At 46.0% G+C, this 17460-nt stretch overlaps 1 protein-coding gene across 1 annotated transcript in view; it reads left to right on the forward strand.

Moving 5' to 3' along the window:
• The first annotated feature begins 3400 nt into the window (after positions 1–3400).
• Positions 3401–17460, forward strand: part of LOC120999789 (potassium channel subfamily K member 17-like) — a 58774-nt gene continuing 44714 nt past the window's right edge. The window contains exons 1-2 of the mRNA XM_040430768.1: positions 3401–3484; positions 4998–5230. Of these exons, the coding sequence (XP_040286702.1) occupies positions 3466–3484; positions 4998–5230 (252 nt within the window). The 5' untranslated portion in view covers positions 3401–3465. The remainder of the gene's footprint in view (positions 3485–4997; positions 5231–17460) is intronic.

Consider the following 17460-nt stretch of genomic DNA (forward strand, 5'->3'; position numbering starts at 1 on the left):
GTCTGAGGCAGACACTGTACGTGGGGCGTCTGAGGCAGACACTGTACGGGGGGGCGTCTGACACTGTACGGGGGGCGTCTGAGGCAGACACTGTACGGGGGGAGTCTGAGGCAGACACGGTACGGGGGGCGTCTGAGGCAGACACTGTACGGGGGGCGTCTGAGGCAGACACTGTACGGGGGGCGTCTGAGGCAGACACTGTACGGGGGCGTCTGAGGCAGACACTGTACGGGGGGCGTCTGAGGCAGACACTGTACGGGGGGCGTCTGAGGCAGACACTGTACGGGGGCGTCTGAGGCAGACACTGTACGGGGGGCGTCTGAGGCAGACACTGTACGGGGGGCGTCTGAGGCAGACACTGTAGGGGGGCGTCTGAGGCAGACACTGTACGGGGGGCGTCTGACACTGTACGGGGGCGTCTGAGGCAGACCCTGTACGGGGGGCGTCTGAGGCAGACACTGTACGGGGGCGTCTGAGGCAGACACTGTACGGGGGCGTCTGAGGCAGACACTGTACGGGGGGGCGTCTGAGGCAGACCCTGTACGGGGGGCGTCTGAGGCAGACACTGTACGGGGGGCGTCTGAGGCAGACACTGTACGGGGGCGTCTGAGGCAGACACTGTACGGGGGGCGTCTGAGGCAGACACTGTACGGGGGGCGTCTGAGGCAGACACTGTACGGGGGGCGTCTGAGGCAGACACTGTACGGGGGCGTCTGAGGCAGACACTGTACGGGGGGCGTCTGAGGCAGACACTGTACGGGGGGCGTCTGAGGCAGACACTGTACGGGGGGCGTCTGAGGCAGACACTGTACGGGGGGCGTCTGAGGCAGACCCTGTACGGGGGGCGTCTGAGGCAGACACTGTACGGGGGCGTCTGAGGCAGACACTGTACGGGGGGCGTCTGAGGCAGACACTGTACGGGGGCCGTCTGAGGCAGACACTGTACGGGGTGCGTCTGAGGTAGACACTGTACGGGGGGCGTCTGAGGCAGACACTGTACGGGGGGGGGGCGTCTGAGGCAGACACTGTACGGGGGGCGTCTGAGGCAGACACTGTACGGGGGCGTCTGAGGCAGACACTGTACGGGGGCGTCTGAGGCAGACACTGTACGGGGGGCGTCTGAGGCAGACACTGTACGGGGGCCGTCTGAGGCAGACACTGTACGGGGGCCGTCTGAGGCAGACACTGTACGGGGGGCGTCTGAGGCAGACACTGTACTGGGGGCGTCTGAGGCAGACACTGTACGGGGGGGGGCGTCTGAGGCAGACACTGTACGGGGGGCGTCTGAGGCAGACACTGTACGTGGGGCGTCTGAGGCAGACACTGTACGGGGGGCGTCTGAGGCAGACACTGTACGGGGGGCGTCTGAGGCAGACACTGTACGGGGGGCGTCTGAGGCAGACACTGTACGGGGGGCGTCTGAGGCAGACACTGTACGGGGGGGCGTCTGAGGCAGACACTGTACGGGGGGCGTCTGAGGCAGACACTGTACGGGGGGCGTCTGAGGCAGACACTGTACGGGGGGCGTCTGAGGCAGACACTGTACGGGGGCGTCTGAAGCAGACACGGTACTGGGGGGCGTCTGAGGCAGACACTGTACGTGGGGCGTCTGAGGCAGACACTGTACGGGGGGCGTCTGAGGCAGACACTGTACGGGGGCGTCTGAGGCAGACACTGTACTGGGGGCGTCTGAGGCAGACACTGTACGGGGGGCGTCTGAGGCAGACACTGTACTGGGGGCGTCTGAGGCAGACACTGTACTGGGGGCGTCTGAGGCAGACACTGTACGGGGGGCGTCTGAGGCAGACACTGTACGGGGGCGTCTGAGGCAGACACTGTACGGGGGCGTCTGAGGCAGACACTGTACGGGGGCGTCTGAGGCAGACACTGTACGGGGGGCGTCTGAAGCAGACACGGTACGCGGGCGTCTGAGGCAGACACTGTACGGGGGGCGTCTGAGGCAGACACTGTACGGGGGGCGTCTGAGGCAGACACTGTACGGGGGCGTCTGAGGCAGACACTGTACGGGGGCGTCTGAAGCAGACACGGTACTGGGGGGCGTCTGAGGCAGACACTGTACGTGGGGCGTCTGAGGCAGACACTGTACGGGGGGCGTCTGAGGCAGACACTGTACGGGGGCGTCTGAGGCAGACACTGTACTGGGGGCGTCTGAGGCAGACACTGTACGGGGGGCGTCTGAGGCAGACACTGTACTGGGGGCGTCTGAGGCAGACACTGTACTGGGGGCGTCTGAGGCAGACACTGTACGGGGGCGTCTGAGGCAGACACTGTACGGGGGCGTCTGAGGCAGACACTGTACGGGGGCGTCTGAGGCAGACACTGTACGGGGGCGTCTGAGGCAGACACTGTACGGGGGGCGTCTGAAGCAGACACGGTACGCGGGCGTCTGAGGCAGACACTGTACGGGGGGCGTCTGAGGCAGACACTGTACGGGGGGCGTCTGAGGCAGACACTGTACGGGGGCGTCTGAGGCAGACACTGTACGGGGGGCGTCTGAGGCAGACACTGTACGGGGGGCGTCTGAGGCAGACACTGTACGGGGGGGCGTCTGAGGCAGACACTGTACGGGGGGCGTCTGAGGCAGACACTGTACGGGGGCGTCTGAGGCAGACACTGTACGGGGGCGTCTGAGGCAGACACTGTACGGGGGGCGTCTGAGGCAGACACTGTACGGGGGGCGTCTGAGGCAGACACTGTACGGGGGCGTCTGACACTGTACGGGGGGCGTCTGAGGCAGACACTGTACGGGGGCGTCTGAGGCAGACACTGTACGGGGGCGTCTGAGGCAGACACTGTACGGGGGCGTCTGAGGCAGACACTGTACGGGGGGGCGTCTGAGGCAGACACTGTACGGGGGCGTCTGACACTGTACGGGGGGCGTCTGAGGCAGACACTGTACGGGGGCGTCTGAGGCAGACACTGTACGGGGGCGTCTGAGGCAGACACTGTACGGGGGCGTCTGAGGCAGACACTGTACGGGGTGCGTCTGAGGCAGACACTGTACGGGGGGCGTCTGAGGCAGACACTGTACGGGGGGCGTCTGAGGCAGACACTGTACGGGGGGGCGTCTGAGGCAGACACTGTACGGGGGGCGTCTGAAACTACATCTCCCATCATGCACACTTGCTTGGCTGTTCTCTAAACTCCTACAGAAATGGAAGGAGCATGCTGGGAGTTGTAGTTTCACCACAGCTGGAGTGCCGGAGGTTGCTGATCCCTGCACTACTGCAGACATCATTCCCATTTAACCCTTTGGAGGCTCCTGGTCCACATGGATGTAGTTAGGTGTCAGTCACCCTGGAGCAGCTATGAGCACTCTGACTCCTCCCTCTTTTCTGCACAGCCCCGCCCAGTTCCGAGCCCCTCCCTCTTTCCGCCCCGCCCCCTCTGAGCTCCAGGTGCTGCAGCTGCTCGTAGTCTCAGAGCCGGAGAATCAAAGGAGGAATGCGGAGACTGCAGCCGGGTATGAGGAGCTGTCTGTGAGGAGCTGTCTGTGTGTGTGAGGAGCTGTCTGTGTGTGTGAGGAGCTGTCTGTGTGTGTGAGGAGCTGTCTGTGTGTGTGAGGAGCTGTCTATGTGTATGAGGAGGGGTCTCTGTGTATGAGGAGCTGTCTGTGTGTATGAGGAGCTGTCTGTGTGTGTGAGGAGCTGTCTGTGTATGAGGAGCTTTTTCTGCGTATGAGGAGGGGTCTCTGTGTATGAGGAGCTGTCTCTGTGTATGAGGAGTTGTCTCTTTGTATGAGAAGGGGTCTCTGCGTATGAGGAGCTGTCTCTGCCTATGAGGAGCTGTCTCTGCCTCTGAGGAGCTGTCTCTGCCTATGAGGAGGGGTCTCTGTATATGAGGAGCTGTCTGTGTGTATGAGGACGGGTCTCTGTATATGAGCTGTCTCTTTGTATGAGGAGAGGTCTCTGCATATGAGGAGTTGTTTGTGTGTATGAGGAGCTGTCTGTATTAGGAGTGGTCTCTGTGTATTAGGGTCAGTCTCTGTGTATGAGGAGTGGTCTCTGTGTATTAGGGTCAGTCTCTGTGTATGAGGAGTGGTCTCTGTGTATTAGGGTCAGTCTCTGTGTATGAGGAGTGGTCTCTGTGTATTAGGGTCAGTCTCTGTGTATGAGGAGTGGTCTCTGTGTATTAGGGTCAGTCTCTGTGTATGAGGAGCGGTCTCTGTGTATTAGGGTCAGTCTCTGTGTATTAGGGTCAGTCTCTGTGTATTAGGAGCTGTCTCTGTGTATTAGGAGCATTCTCTGTGTATGAGGAACGGTCTCTCTATATTGGGGTCAGTCTCTGTGTATGAGAACCGGTCTCTGTATGAGGAGGGGTCTCTGTGTATGAGGAGCAGTCTCTGTGTACGAAGAGCGGTCTCTGTATTAGGAGCGGTCTCTGTGTATGAGGACTGGTTTCTGTGTGTATTAGGAGCGGTCTCTGTGTATGAGGACTGGTTTCTGTGTGTATTAGGAGCGGTCTCTGTGTATGAGGATGGGGTCTCTGTGTATTAGGAGTGCTCTCTGTGTATGAGGACTGGTTTCTGTGTGTATTAGGAGCGGTCTCTGTGTATTAGGAGCGGTCTGTGTACTAGGAGCAGTTTCTCTGTATTAGGAGCGCTCTCTGTGTATGAGGAACGGTCTCTGTTTATTAGGGTCAGTCTCTGTGTATTAGGAGCTGTCTCTGTGTATTAGGAGCATTCTCTGTGTATGAGGAACGGTCTCTCTATATTGGGGTCAGTCTCTGTGTATGAGAAGCAGTCTCTGTATGAGGAGGGGTCTCTGTGTATTAGGAGTGCTCTCTGTGTATGAGGACGGGTTTCTTTGTGTATTAGGAGCGCTCTCTGTGTATTAGGAGCGGTCTCTGTGTATTAGGAGCAGTTTCTCTGTATTAGGAGCGCTCTCTGTGTATTAGGTGCAGTCTCTCTATACTGTCAGCGTTCTCTGTATAAGGAGGGTCTCTTGCTGGACACTCTGGTCTTTCTTCCCCTGCAGTGAGGACCATCCCCAGGACCATCATGCCGCGCTGCTGTACCCCCTGCCGGCTGCCTGTCACCCTGATCCTCCTGCTCCTCTACCTCTGTTACCTGCTCCTGGGGGCCACAGTCTTCTGGGCCCTTGAGAGTGAAGCCGAGCAGAACCTGAGCCTCAACTTCCAGCACGAGAAGTGGGAGCTGCTGAGGAACCACACGTGTATGGACAACCAGACCCTGGAGAAGTTCATCATGGTGAGTGCTGGGGGCCACACTGACACTATACAGGACCACAGTCCCTCACACTATACAGGGGTCACACTCATATACAGGGGTCATACTCATATACGGGGGTCACACTCATATACGGGGGTCACTCTGACACTATACGGGGGTCACACTCATATACGGGGGTCACTCTGACACTATACAGGGGTCACACTCGTACACGGGGGTCACACTCATATACAGAGGTCACTCTGACACTATACAGGGGTCACACTCATATACAGGGGTCATACTCGTATACGGGGGTCATACTCATATACGGGGGTCACTCTGACACTATACAGGGGTCACACTCGTACACAGGGGTCACACTCGTATACGGGGGTCACTCTGACACTATACAGGGGTCACACTCGTACACGGGGGTCACACTCATATACGGGGGTCACTCTGACACTATACAGGGGTCACACTCGTACATGGGGGTCACACTCATATACGGGGGTCACTCTGACACTATACAGGGGTCACACTCGTACACGGGGGTCACACTCATATACAGAGGTCACTCTGACACTATACAGGGTCACACTCGTACACGGGGGTCACTCTCATATACGGGGGTCACTCTGACACTATACAGGGGTCACACTCGTACACGGGGGTCATACTCGTATACGGGGGTCACTCTGACACTATACAGGGGTCACACTCGTACACGGGGGTCACACTCGTATACAGAGGTCACTCTGACACTATACAGGGTCACACTCGTACACGGGGGTCACTCTCATATACGGGGGTCACTCTGACACTATACAGGGGTCATACTCGTATACGGGGGTCACTCTGACACTATACAGGGGTCACACTCGTACACAGGGGTCACACTCGTATACGGGGGTCACTCTGACACTATACAGGGTCACACTCGTACACGGGGGTCACACTCATATACGGGGGTCACTCTGACACTATACAGGGTCACACTCGTACACGGGGGTCACACTCATATACGGGGGTCACTCTGACACTATACAGGGGTCACACTCGTACACGGGGGTCACACTCGTATACAGGGCTCTGGCAGTGGATATGACGCATGTATATGTGTTTGCGGTTCCGCTGCCAGTCTTTGGTCGGGGTCGGTCAGGTGGTGGCGCACTTGTGCACAGTGTGACAGTGGAATCATCTGCTGTGTACACGAGACCCGGAGGAGGTAACATCGGACAGCCGCACCCCCTCCCCAAATACAGTGCTCCTGTCCCCCAGAGGAGTGTCCGCCGTCTGCTGCTCCTCTATGGCCATCATTTGATAAGACTCGTAGTGTTATCCGAAGAAAAAGTGACTTCACACGACGTAATAAATCCGGGGCGTTCTGTCCTAATGTCAGACATCTCCACCTGCTACTAAACTCTTATCCCCCATCCACAGAACGGGATAAGTGTCTGATCCGTGGGGGTCTGTATGCTGGTGCCCCTCTGATCATGAGAGCAGGCGTCTTGTGTTCCTAACTTTTGTACCCCACACTTATTCCATAACAGGGCTCCCCCCCCCCCCCATGTTTTCGGTCCCATCCCTTTGGTCTTCTCTCACCGTTTCTTTCTTCATCATCCATCTTCCCCCCATCCTAGGGGGATGTCATTGATCTTTACTCATCTACAGTCTTCTTCCATCATCAGTCTTTACATTCTTCTTCCCTCGTTGGTCTTCCCTCATCCTGGCTCTCACCCTCATCCTCAGTTTTCACTCACCCTTCCTCTTTACCCTTTGACTTCCTTCATTATTTGTTTTTTACTCACCAATAGTCCTTTCTCGACAAACGAGCATTGCTGGTTCATTGGGTGGTTGGTGGCACACGGACACAGCGCAGTGATCGGGAACAGGCTTTCCTAAGATAATTGCACTGATTCTTGGCCCAAGTAAAAGAGCCCTTAGTGTTCCCTCCTTATTGAGTTCCTTTCCCTCGTGATTTCTCTTCAGTCTTCATCAATTTCCAGTCATTATTTAGTCTTCCCTCATCCTACGTCTTCACACATCCTGCATCCTCTCTTCCATCGTCTCTCCCCCTCTTTGGTCTTCACTCACCCTAAGGCTTCATTCATAATGAGTCTTCACTCACCCTGAGACTTCATTCATATTGAGTCTTCACTCATCTTGTGACTTGATTCATCATGAGTCATTACTCACCCTGCAACTGCATTCATCATAATTCTTCATTCATCCTGTGACTTCACCCATCGTGAGTCTTCACTCACCCTACGTCTTCATTCATCATGAGTCTTCACTTACCCCATGACTTCAGTCATCATTAATCTTTAGTTACCCCGTGACTTCACCCATCGTGAGTCTTCACTCATCTTGTGACTTCATTCATCATGTTTCTTCACTTACCCTGTGACTTCACTCATCATGCTTCTTCACTTACCATGTCACTTCACCCATCGTGAGTCTTCACTCACCCTATGTCTTCATTCATCTTAAATCTTCATTCACCCTATGTCTTCATTTATCATGAGTCTTCCCTCATCCTATGTCTTCCCTCATCCTATGTCTTCACTCATCATGAGTCTTTACTCATCATTCATGAGCTTTCATTCATCATGTGACTTAATTCACCCTGCATCTTCATTCATCGTGAGTCTTCCTTCACCCTATGTATTCATTCATCATGAGTCTTCCCTCACCCTCTGTCTTCATTCATCATGAGTCTTCCCTCACCCTATGTCTTCATTCATTATGAGTCTTCACTCACCCTGTGTCTTCATTCATCATGAGTCTTCCCTCACCCTATGTCTTCATTCATTATGAGTCTTCACTAACTCTGTGTCTTCATTAATCAGAAGTCTTCACTCACCATGTGTCTTCATTCATCATGAGTCTTCCTTCATCCTGCGATTCCATTATCATGAGTCTTCACTGACCATGTGTCTTCATTCATCATGAATCCTCACTCAACCTATGTCTTCATTTATCATGAGTCTTCACTCACCCTGCGACTTCATTCTTCATGAGTCTGTGACCCTGTGAATCATTGAGTCTTCACTCACCCTATGTCTTTATTCAAGTCTTCACTCACTCTGCAGCTTCAGTCATCATGAATCTTCACTCAACCTACGACTTTACTTATTATGTGTCTTCATTCATCATGAGTCTTCACTCACTCTGTGTCTTCATTCATGATGAGTTTTCACTCACCAATAGTATTCCTTTTTCATTGTTCTTCCTTCATCATTGACTTCACTCATCCTCAGCTTTCCCTCATCTTCGATCTCCCCTCTTTATTGGTATTGATTCATTCTTCACCTTCACTCATATGTTTCCTTTGTGTTCCCCCGATTCCTCCTTCTTGACTTTCACTCCTCGTCCGTTTTCCATTATTTCTTCTCCTTGTCTTAGATCTTCACTCACATCATCTCCAGGTCCCTCATCATCTTATACACACATAATAAGTCACTCCCCATAGTGAGCTCTCACTCACTCCTCATTCATCAGTATGTGTGCAGGTTATGCTGTTACAAATCTGTTGCAACTCCCCGCATGCCCTGTACAAATGCTCACGGAGACACCTCCAGACCTGGATGTGGAATTTACCACGAAGCTACGATAATTAGCGATTAGGAAAAATAAATCTCGGGGTTAAGGTTCAGTCGATATCTCGGCTTCACTGACCTGGAATCACAATTATAAAATCCAATTACTGAGATATAAAACTATAAAAGAAACTACTGCAATCAAGATAATAGTAATGAACAAGGCTGGCTCACAGTGATGTGCACACACTTCTGTTATTTAATATATGTAACACAATACATTGAAAGACTGTCCCTACATTTCATATACATAAATGTCTAAAAAGCTTAATTCATAACGTCCATTTTATCAACAAGGTCCCTTTAAATGCGGAGCTCACACATGTATAAAATAAAATGTAGTATAAAAATGTAAAAAACCGCGGTTTCCTTATTTATTCCTCCTTCACTCTAGGCGTGTGGTTGATAATGTTAGTTGTTGTGTGATTATAGTAACTCAGTTACACAGTTCTCTTGATTAGTTATAAACTTGCAAAGCGTCCTCACGATCCGCTACACTGTGTCCGCTCTAAATCGGCTCATTTCATATGCACTTGTATTAGTGGGACATTGTTGTTAGTCCGCAGCGTTTGCTGTATGTGTTACTCATGTTGCAGTCTGTGCTGCTGTTCCTCCAACCAGCCTTAGGGCTCATTCACACGAACGTATGGGCTCCGTTCCGTGCATTGGGGCCGCAATTGGCGGTCCACAATGCCATGGCGAAGGTTCGTGAGTAACTCTGCGGGGCGGTCATTGGGCTCGGCTCCTCTACTGTTCTTGTAATTTTACAAAAGAAACTACCCAGAGATCAAAGAGAAATCCAACGTCTTCCAAGAGTCTGCAAAAACATCCCGTGTGACACTTCTAGATAACAACGGACCAGAGTGCAATGGGGGGGGGGCGGGGGGTCCAGGAGAAACCCGCACAGCGTACCAGGGATCATTTAATAACCACAGTATCAAAAGTGCAGCATCACAGAGCAAATAAATCCTACAGTAAAACCTAACCTTTATTAATAACTAATAAAATAAATCCCCAAGATAATGATAAATAATGAGACACAAAAAAAAAATCTGTGATGGATCCAGGACCTTCTCTCTGTCCCTAAACACCGCTACCTAAAAGAGCGGACCCCACTTATCGGGGGCTAGACCCTGTAAGACCCTTAGGTATCACTGCAATAGAAAATATCAGCTCCTTCCAGAGACGTTTCCTCAGTACATGATATCTAGGTCTTCAAGGGAAGAAGATGTCTAGATAATAATGAAGGAATAATGATGGAACCTCCGATGGATTGTGTGACGTATCTGTTACCCCCATCATAAGCAACTCTAGACAAACTGAACTCATTCTACATAGGAGGCAGTATTATAGTAGTTATATTCTTGTACATAGGAGCAGTATTATAGTAGTTATATTCTTCTACATAGGAGCAGTATTATAGTAGTTATATTCTTGTACATAGGAGCAGTATTATAGTAGTTATATTCTTGTACATAGGAGCAGTATTATAGTAGTTATATTCTTGTACATAGGAGGCAGTATTATAGTAGTTATATTCTTGTACATAGGAGGCAGTATTATAGTAGTTATGTTATTGTACATAGGAGGCAGTATTATAGTAGTTATATTCCTGTACATAGGAGCAGTATTATAGTAGTTATATCCTTGTACATAGGAGGCAGTATTATAGTAGTTATATTCTTGTACATAGGAGGCAGTATTATAGTAGTTATATTCTTGTACATAGGAGGCAGTATTATAGTAGATATATTCTTGTACATAGGAGCAGTATTATAGTAGTTATATTCTTGTACATAGGAGGCAGTATTATAGTAGTTATATTCTTGTACATAGGATCAGTATTATAGTAGTTATATTCTTGTACATAGGAGGCAGTATTATAGTAGTTATATTCTTGTACATAGGAGCAGTATTATAGCAGTTATATTCTTGTACATAGGAGCAGTATTATAGTAGTTATATTCTTGTACATAGGAGGCAGCATTATAGTAGTTATATTCTTGTACATAGGAACAGTATTATAGTAGTTATATTCCTGTACATAGGAGCAGTATTATATTAGTTATATTCTTGTACATAGGAGGCAGTATTATAGTAGTTATATTTTTGTACATAGGAGGCAGTATTATAGTAGTTATATTCTTGTACATAGGAACAGTATTATAGTAGTTATATTCCTGTACATAGGAGCAGTATTATAGTAGCTATATTCTTGTACATAGGAGCAGTATTATAGTAGTTATATTCTTGTACATAGGAGGCAGTATTATAGTAGTTATATTCTTGTACATAGGAGCAGTATTATAGTAGTTATATTCTTGTACATAGGAGCAGTATTATAGTAGTTATATTCTTGTACATAGGAGGCAGTATTATAGTAGTTATATTCTTGTACATAGGAACAGTATTATAGTAGTTATATTCCTGTACATAGGAGCAGTATTATATTAGTTATATTCTTGTACATAGGAGGCAGTATTATAGTAGTTATATTCTTGTACATAGGAGGCAGTATTATAGTAGTTATATTCTTGTACATAGGAACAGTATTATAGTAGTTATATTCCTGTACATAGGAGCAGTATTATAGTAGTTATATTCTTGTACATAGGAGCAGTATTATAGTAGTTATATTCTTGTACATAGGAGCAGTATTATAGTAGTTATATTCTTGTACATAGGAGGCAGTATTATAGTAGTTATATTCCTGTACATAGGAGCAGTATTATAGTAGTTATATTCTTGTACATAGGAGCAGTATTATAGTAGTTATATTCTTGTACATAGGAGGCAGTATTATAGTAGTTATATTCTTGTACATAGGAGGCAGTATTATAGCAGTTATAATCTTGTACATAGGAGCAGTATTATAGTAGTTATATTCTTGTACATAGGAGGCAGTATTATAGTAGTTATATTCCTGTACATAGGAGCAGTATTATAGTAGTTATATTCTTGTACATAGGAGCAGTATTATAGTAGTTATATTCCTGTACATAGGAGCAGTATTATAGTAGTTATATTCTTGTACATAGGAGCAGTATTATAGTAGTTATATTCTTGTACATAGGAGCAGTATTATAGTAGTTATATTCTTGTACATAGGAGCAGTATTATAGTAGTTATATTCTTGTACATAGGAGGCAGTATTATAGTAGTTATATTCTTGTACATAGGAGGCAGTATTATAGTAGTTATATTCTTGTACATAGGAGGCAGTATTATAGTAGTTATATTCCTGTACATAGGAGCAGTATTATAGTAGTTATATTCTTGTACATAGGAGCAGTATTATGGTAGTTATATACTTGTACATAGGAGGCAGTATTATAGTAGTTATATTCTTGAACATAGGAGCAGTATTATAGTAGTTATATACTTATACATAGGAGCAGTATTATAGTAGTAATATTCTTGTATATAGGAGGCAGTATTATAGTAGTTATATTCTTGTACATAGAAGCAGTATTATAGTAGTTATATTCCTGTACATAGGAGCAGTATTATAGTAGTTATATTCTTGTACATAGGAGCAGTATTATAGTAGTTATATTATGTACATAGGAGCAGTATTATAGTAGTTATATTCTTGTACATAAGAGCAGTATTATAGTAGTTATATTCTTGTACATAGGAGCAGTATTATAGTAATTATATTCTTGTACATAGGAGCAGTATTATAGTAATTATATTCTTGTACATAGGAGCAGTATTATAGTAGTTATATTCTTGTACATAGGAGCAGTATTATAGTAGTTATATTATTGTACATAGGAGCAGTATTATAGTAGTTATATTCTTGCACATAAGAGCAGTATTATAGTAGTTATATTCTTGTACATAGGAGGCAGTATTATAGTAGTTATATTCTTGTACATAGGAGCAGTATTATAGTAGTTATATTCTTGTACATAGGAGCAGTATTATAGTAGTTATATTCTTGCACATAGGAGGCAGTATTATAGTAGTTATATTCTTGTACATAGGAGCAGTATTATAGTAGTTATATTCTTGTACATAGGAGGCAGTATTATAGTAGTTATATTCTTGTACATAGGAGCAGTATTATAGTAGTTATATTCTTGTATATAGGAGCAGTATTATAGTAGTTATATTCCTGTACATAGGAGGCAGTATTATAGTAGTTATATTCTTGTACATAGGAGGCAGTATTATAGTAGTTATATTCTTGTACATAGGAGCAGTATTATAGTAGTTATATTCTTGTACATAGGAGGCAGTATTATAGTAGTTATATTCTTGTACATAGGAGCAGTATTACAGTAGTTATATTCTTGTACATAGGAGCAGTATTATAGTAGTTATATTCTTGTACATAGGAGGCAGTATTATAGTAGTTATATTCTTGTACATAGGAGCAGTATTATAGTAGTTATAGTCTTGTACATAGGAGCAGTATTATAGTAGTTATATTCTTGTACATAGGAGGCAGTATTATAGTAGATATATTCTTGTACATAGGAGCAGTATTATAGTAGTTATATTCTTGTACATAGGAGCAGTATTATAGTAGTTATATTCTTGTACATAGGAGGCAGTATTATAGTAGTTATATTCTTGTACATAGGAGCAGTATTATAGTAGTTATATTCTTGTACATAGGAGGCAGTATTATAGTAGTTATATTCTTGTACATAGGAGCAGTATTATAGTAGTTATATTCTTGTACATAGGAGCAGTATTATAGTAGTTATATTCTTGTACATAGGAGCAGTATTATAGTAGTTATATTCTTGTACATAGGAGCAGTATTATAGTAGTTATATTCTTGTACATAGGAGCGGTATTATAGTAGTTATATTCTTGTACATAGGAGCAGTATTATAGTAGTTATATTCTTGTACATAGGAGGCAGTATTATAGTAGTTATATTCTTGTACATAGGAGCAGTATTATAGTAGTTATATTCTTGTACATAGGAGCAGTATTATAGTAGTTATATTCTTGTACATAGGAGGCAGTATTATAGTAGTTATATTCTTGTACATAGGAGCAGTATTATAGTAGTTATATTCTTGTACATAGGAGGTAGTATTATAGTAGTTATATTCTTGTAGATAGGAGCAGTATTATAGTAGTTATATTCTTGTACATAGGAGCAGTATTATAGTAGTTATATTCTTGTACATAGGAGCAGTATTATAGTAGTTATATTCTTGTACATAGGAGCTGTATTATAGTAGATATATTCTTGCACATAGGAGCAGTATTATAGTGGTTATATTCTTGTACATAGGAGCAGTATTATAGTAGTTATATTCTTGTACATAGGAGGCAGTATTACAGTAGTATTATATAGTTTTATAGTTGTCCTGTAGGGATTTCCAGAGTTCACCTCCCTTTGCTGCCCGGAAGAAGCTGTTCTGGAATTTTGCATTAATAATGAGATTTCTGACAGCTTTGCTTATATTTGTTCTTGGGGCTGCTCTTTATTTCTTGACACTTGTCATAAAACAGGAAAAGTAGTTGATTAAGTGAGTTTTTTCGTGACATTTTGAGGTTACAGGTAAGGTATGTAGGTGGGGGGACTTGGTGTGACAGAGATGAATTGTACAGAACATTATTCTGCTCGTTGTATTTGACAGTAGTTGTTCCATCTCTTGGATGATTATTTGTTGAGAGTCGGATCCCACTGTCGGAGCCGTGGATTCGTTGGGTGGCCCTGTATTAGTATAGACTTGGTTCTCATTGAATTCCTCCTCTTATCTACTCGTGGCTTATTCTTCTTTGTGTAGGATGCAGAGGACGAGGGAGAAGGAAGCCCCCAATGTACAGACATCCCTCATACTTTATCTTTCTGTATTTTCTATTCAACGCTTCTGTTCCATACCTGACAGCAGTATTATCAGTGCAGCTCTGGAGATGACTGGAGCATTAAATATGAGATTTACAGGAGAATTGTGAGCACAGCTCTGGATGTGACCCGACTATAAGAAAGGACATAATTTCAGAATTCGGAAGGAAGCTCTCAATCTGATATAATATAAGTTCCTGGGTGTACGCCTCAATAATAAGCTGGACTGGGCAGACAACATGGACGCACTATACTGAAAGGGCCACGGCAGGCTTCACCTGCTTAGGAGGCTTCTCAGGGCCTTTTTCAAGTCTGTGTTGGCGTCAGCCATCTTCTTCGGAGTGGCCTGCTCTGCTGGGGAAGAAGCCCCTAGAACCGGTGATACTGTCCAAGCTGGAGAATAACTGCTTCATCCTAAGGGCTCATGCACACGACCGTATGTATTTTGCGGTCCACAAAAAACGGATCCGCAAAAAATACATATGACGTCCGTGTGCATTCCGTATTTTCCGGAACGGAACAGCTGGCCCCTAAAAGAACAGTCCTATCCCTGTCCATAATGCAGACAATAATAGGACATGTTCTATTTTTTTGCGGAACGGAAATACGGATATACGGAAACATAATGCACATGGACAAACTTCCGTTTTTTTTGCGGACCCATTGAAATGAATGGTTCCGTATACGGTCCGCAAAAAAACCTGAAAGGACATGGAAAGAATATACTTTCGTGTGCATGAGCCTTAAGGCCCCTTTCACAGGGGCGAGTATTCCGCGCGGATGCGATGCGTGAGTTGAACGCATTGCACCCGCACTGAATACCGACCCATTCATTTCTATGGGGCTGTTCACATGAGCAGTGATTTTCACGCATCACTTGTGCGTTGCTTGAAAATCGCAGCATGCTCTATATTCTGCGTTTTTCACGTAACGCAGGCCCCATAGAAATGAATGGGGTTGCGTGAAAATCGCAAGCATCCGCAAGCAAGTGCGGATGCGGTGTGATTTTCACGCACGGTTGTTAGGAGACGATCGGGAGACCCGATCATTATTATTATTTTCCCTTATAACATGGTTATAAGGGAAAATAATAGCATTCTGAATACAGAATGCATAGTAAAATAGCGCTGGAGGGGTTAAAAAAAAAAAAAAAAAATGTAACTCACCTTAGTCCACTTGATCACGCAGCCGGCATCTCTTCTGTCTCCTTTGCTGAACAGGACCTGTGGTGAGCATTCATTACAGGTAAAGGACCTTTGGTGACGTCACTCCGGTCATCACATGATCCTTCACCATGGTGATGGATCATGTGATGACCGGAGTGACGTCACCACAGGTCCTTTACCTGTAATTAATGCTCAGCACAGGTCCTGTTCAGCAAAGGAGACAGAAGGAGATGCCGGGCTACGCGATCAAGTGGACTAAGGTGAGTTAAAAAAATTTAATTTTTTTTTTAACCCCTCCATCACTATTGTACTATGCATTCTGTATTCAGAATGCTATTATTTTCCCTTATAACCATGTTATAAGGGAAAATAATAGCAATCTACAGAACAACGATCCCAAGCCCGAACTTCTGTGAAGAAGTTCGAGTTTGGGTACCAAACGTGCGATTTTTCTCACGCGAGTGCAAAACGCATTACAATGTTTTGCAGTCGCGCGGAAAAATCGCGCGTGTTCCCGCAACGCACCCGCACATTTTCCCGCAGCGCCCGTCTGAAAGAGGCCTAAGTGTGAGAAGGAGCGATATCGGAAGTCATCCCTCCCTGCTGCTCTTAGGCTGTGCAACCAACACCGACCCAGGCGGAGAGAGGCCCCTTTCACACGTGACGTAAACGCATAGCACCCGCACTGAATCCTGACCCATTCATTTCAATGGGTCTGTGTACATGAGCGTTCTTTTTTTTTTCACGCATCAGTTCTGCGTTGCGTGAAAAACGCAGCATGTTCTATATTCTGCGTTTTTCATGTAGCCATGGCCCCAGAGAAGTGAATGGGGCTTCAATGAAAAACGCATTGCGTCCGGAAGCGGGTGCGGATACAATACGTTTTTCACTGATGGTTGCTAAGAGATGTTGTTTGTAAACCTTCAGTTTTTTATCACGCGCGTGAAAAACGCATCAAAACGCATTGCACCCGCGTGGAAAAAACTGAACAACTGAACGCAATCGCAGACAAAACTGACTGAACTTGCTTGCAAAATGGTGCGAGTTTCACTGAACGCATCCGGACCTAATCCGTCACGCTCGTGTGAAAGGGGCCAGAGACTGCACTCATCGCCTACGATTCCTGTGGATATCATCCCATCCAGAGACGGAATTCCATGAGCTGTGATATCTATATCCCTTATATTTAACATTTTTTATCTGTACCCTGTAATGTAATGCCTTTATTTTGGCGTTTTTGTATTCTCTGTGCTGCTGTGACACTGGGTAGGACTACTAAAGGATTATCTGATCTATAATATGTAATGTCACAGCAGGTTTATGAATGCAGCTCTGGATGTGACTGAGTATTAGATTTCATTTAACAGCAGGATTGTGAATGCAGCTCTGTATCTGACTAGAGTATAATATATGATGTCACAGCAGGTTTATCAATGCAGCTCTGGATGTGACTGGAGGATAAGACCTGCTAAGTCACTAGGAATGGATTCTCATTTGAGCATGTAAATGTTTTATACAGTGTGACATTATGTCTTGTAGGTGACTGATACAATGTTTCTCTAGTTACACACAATACAAATTATTGATACAAAGTTATTACGTCCTGTAGATCCAATCAGCCTGAAATAATCGCCTAATATTACAGGTCACTTCTGGAGAAGGGTCGCCGATCCAGGGTGT

Source organism: Bufo bufo, chromosome 4 (assembly GCF_905171765.1).
Source record: "Bufo bufo chromosome 4, aBufBuf1.1, whole genome shotgun sequence".
Taxonomy (NCBI): domain Eukaryota; kingdom Metazoa; phylum Chordata; class Amphibia; order Anura; family Bufonidae; genus Bufo; species Bufo bufo.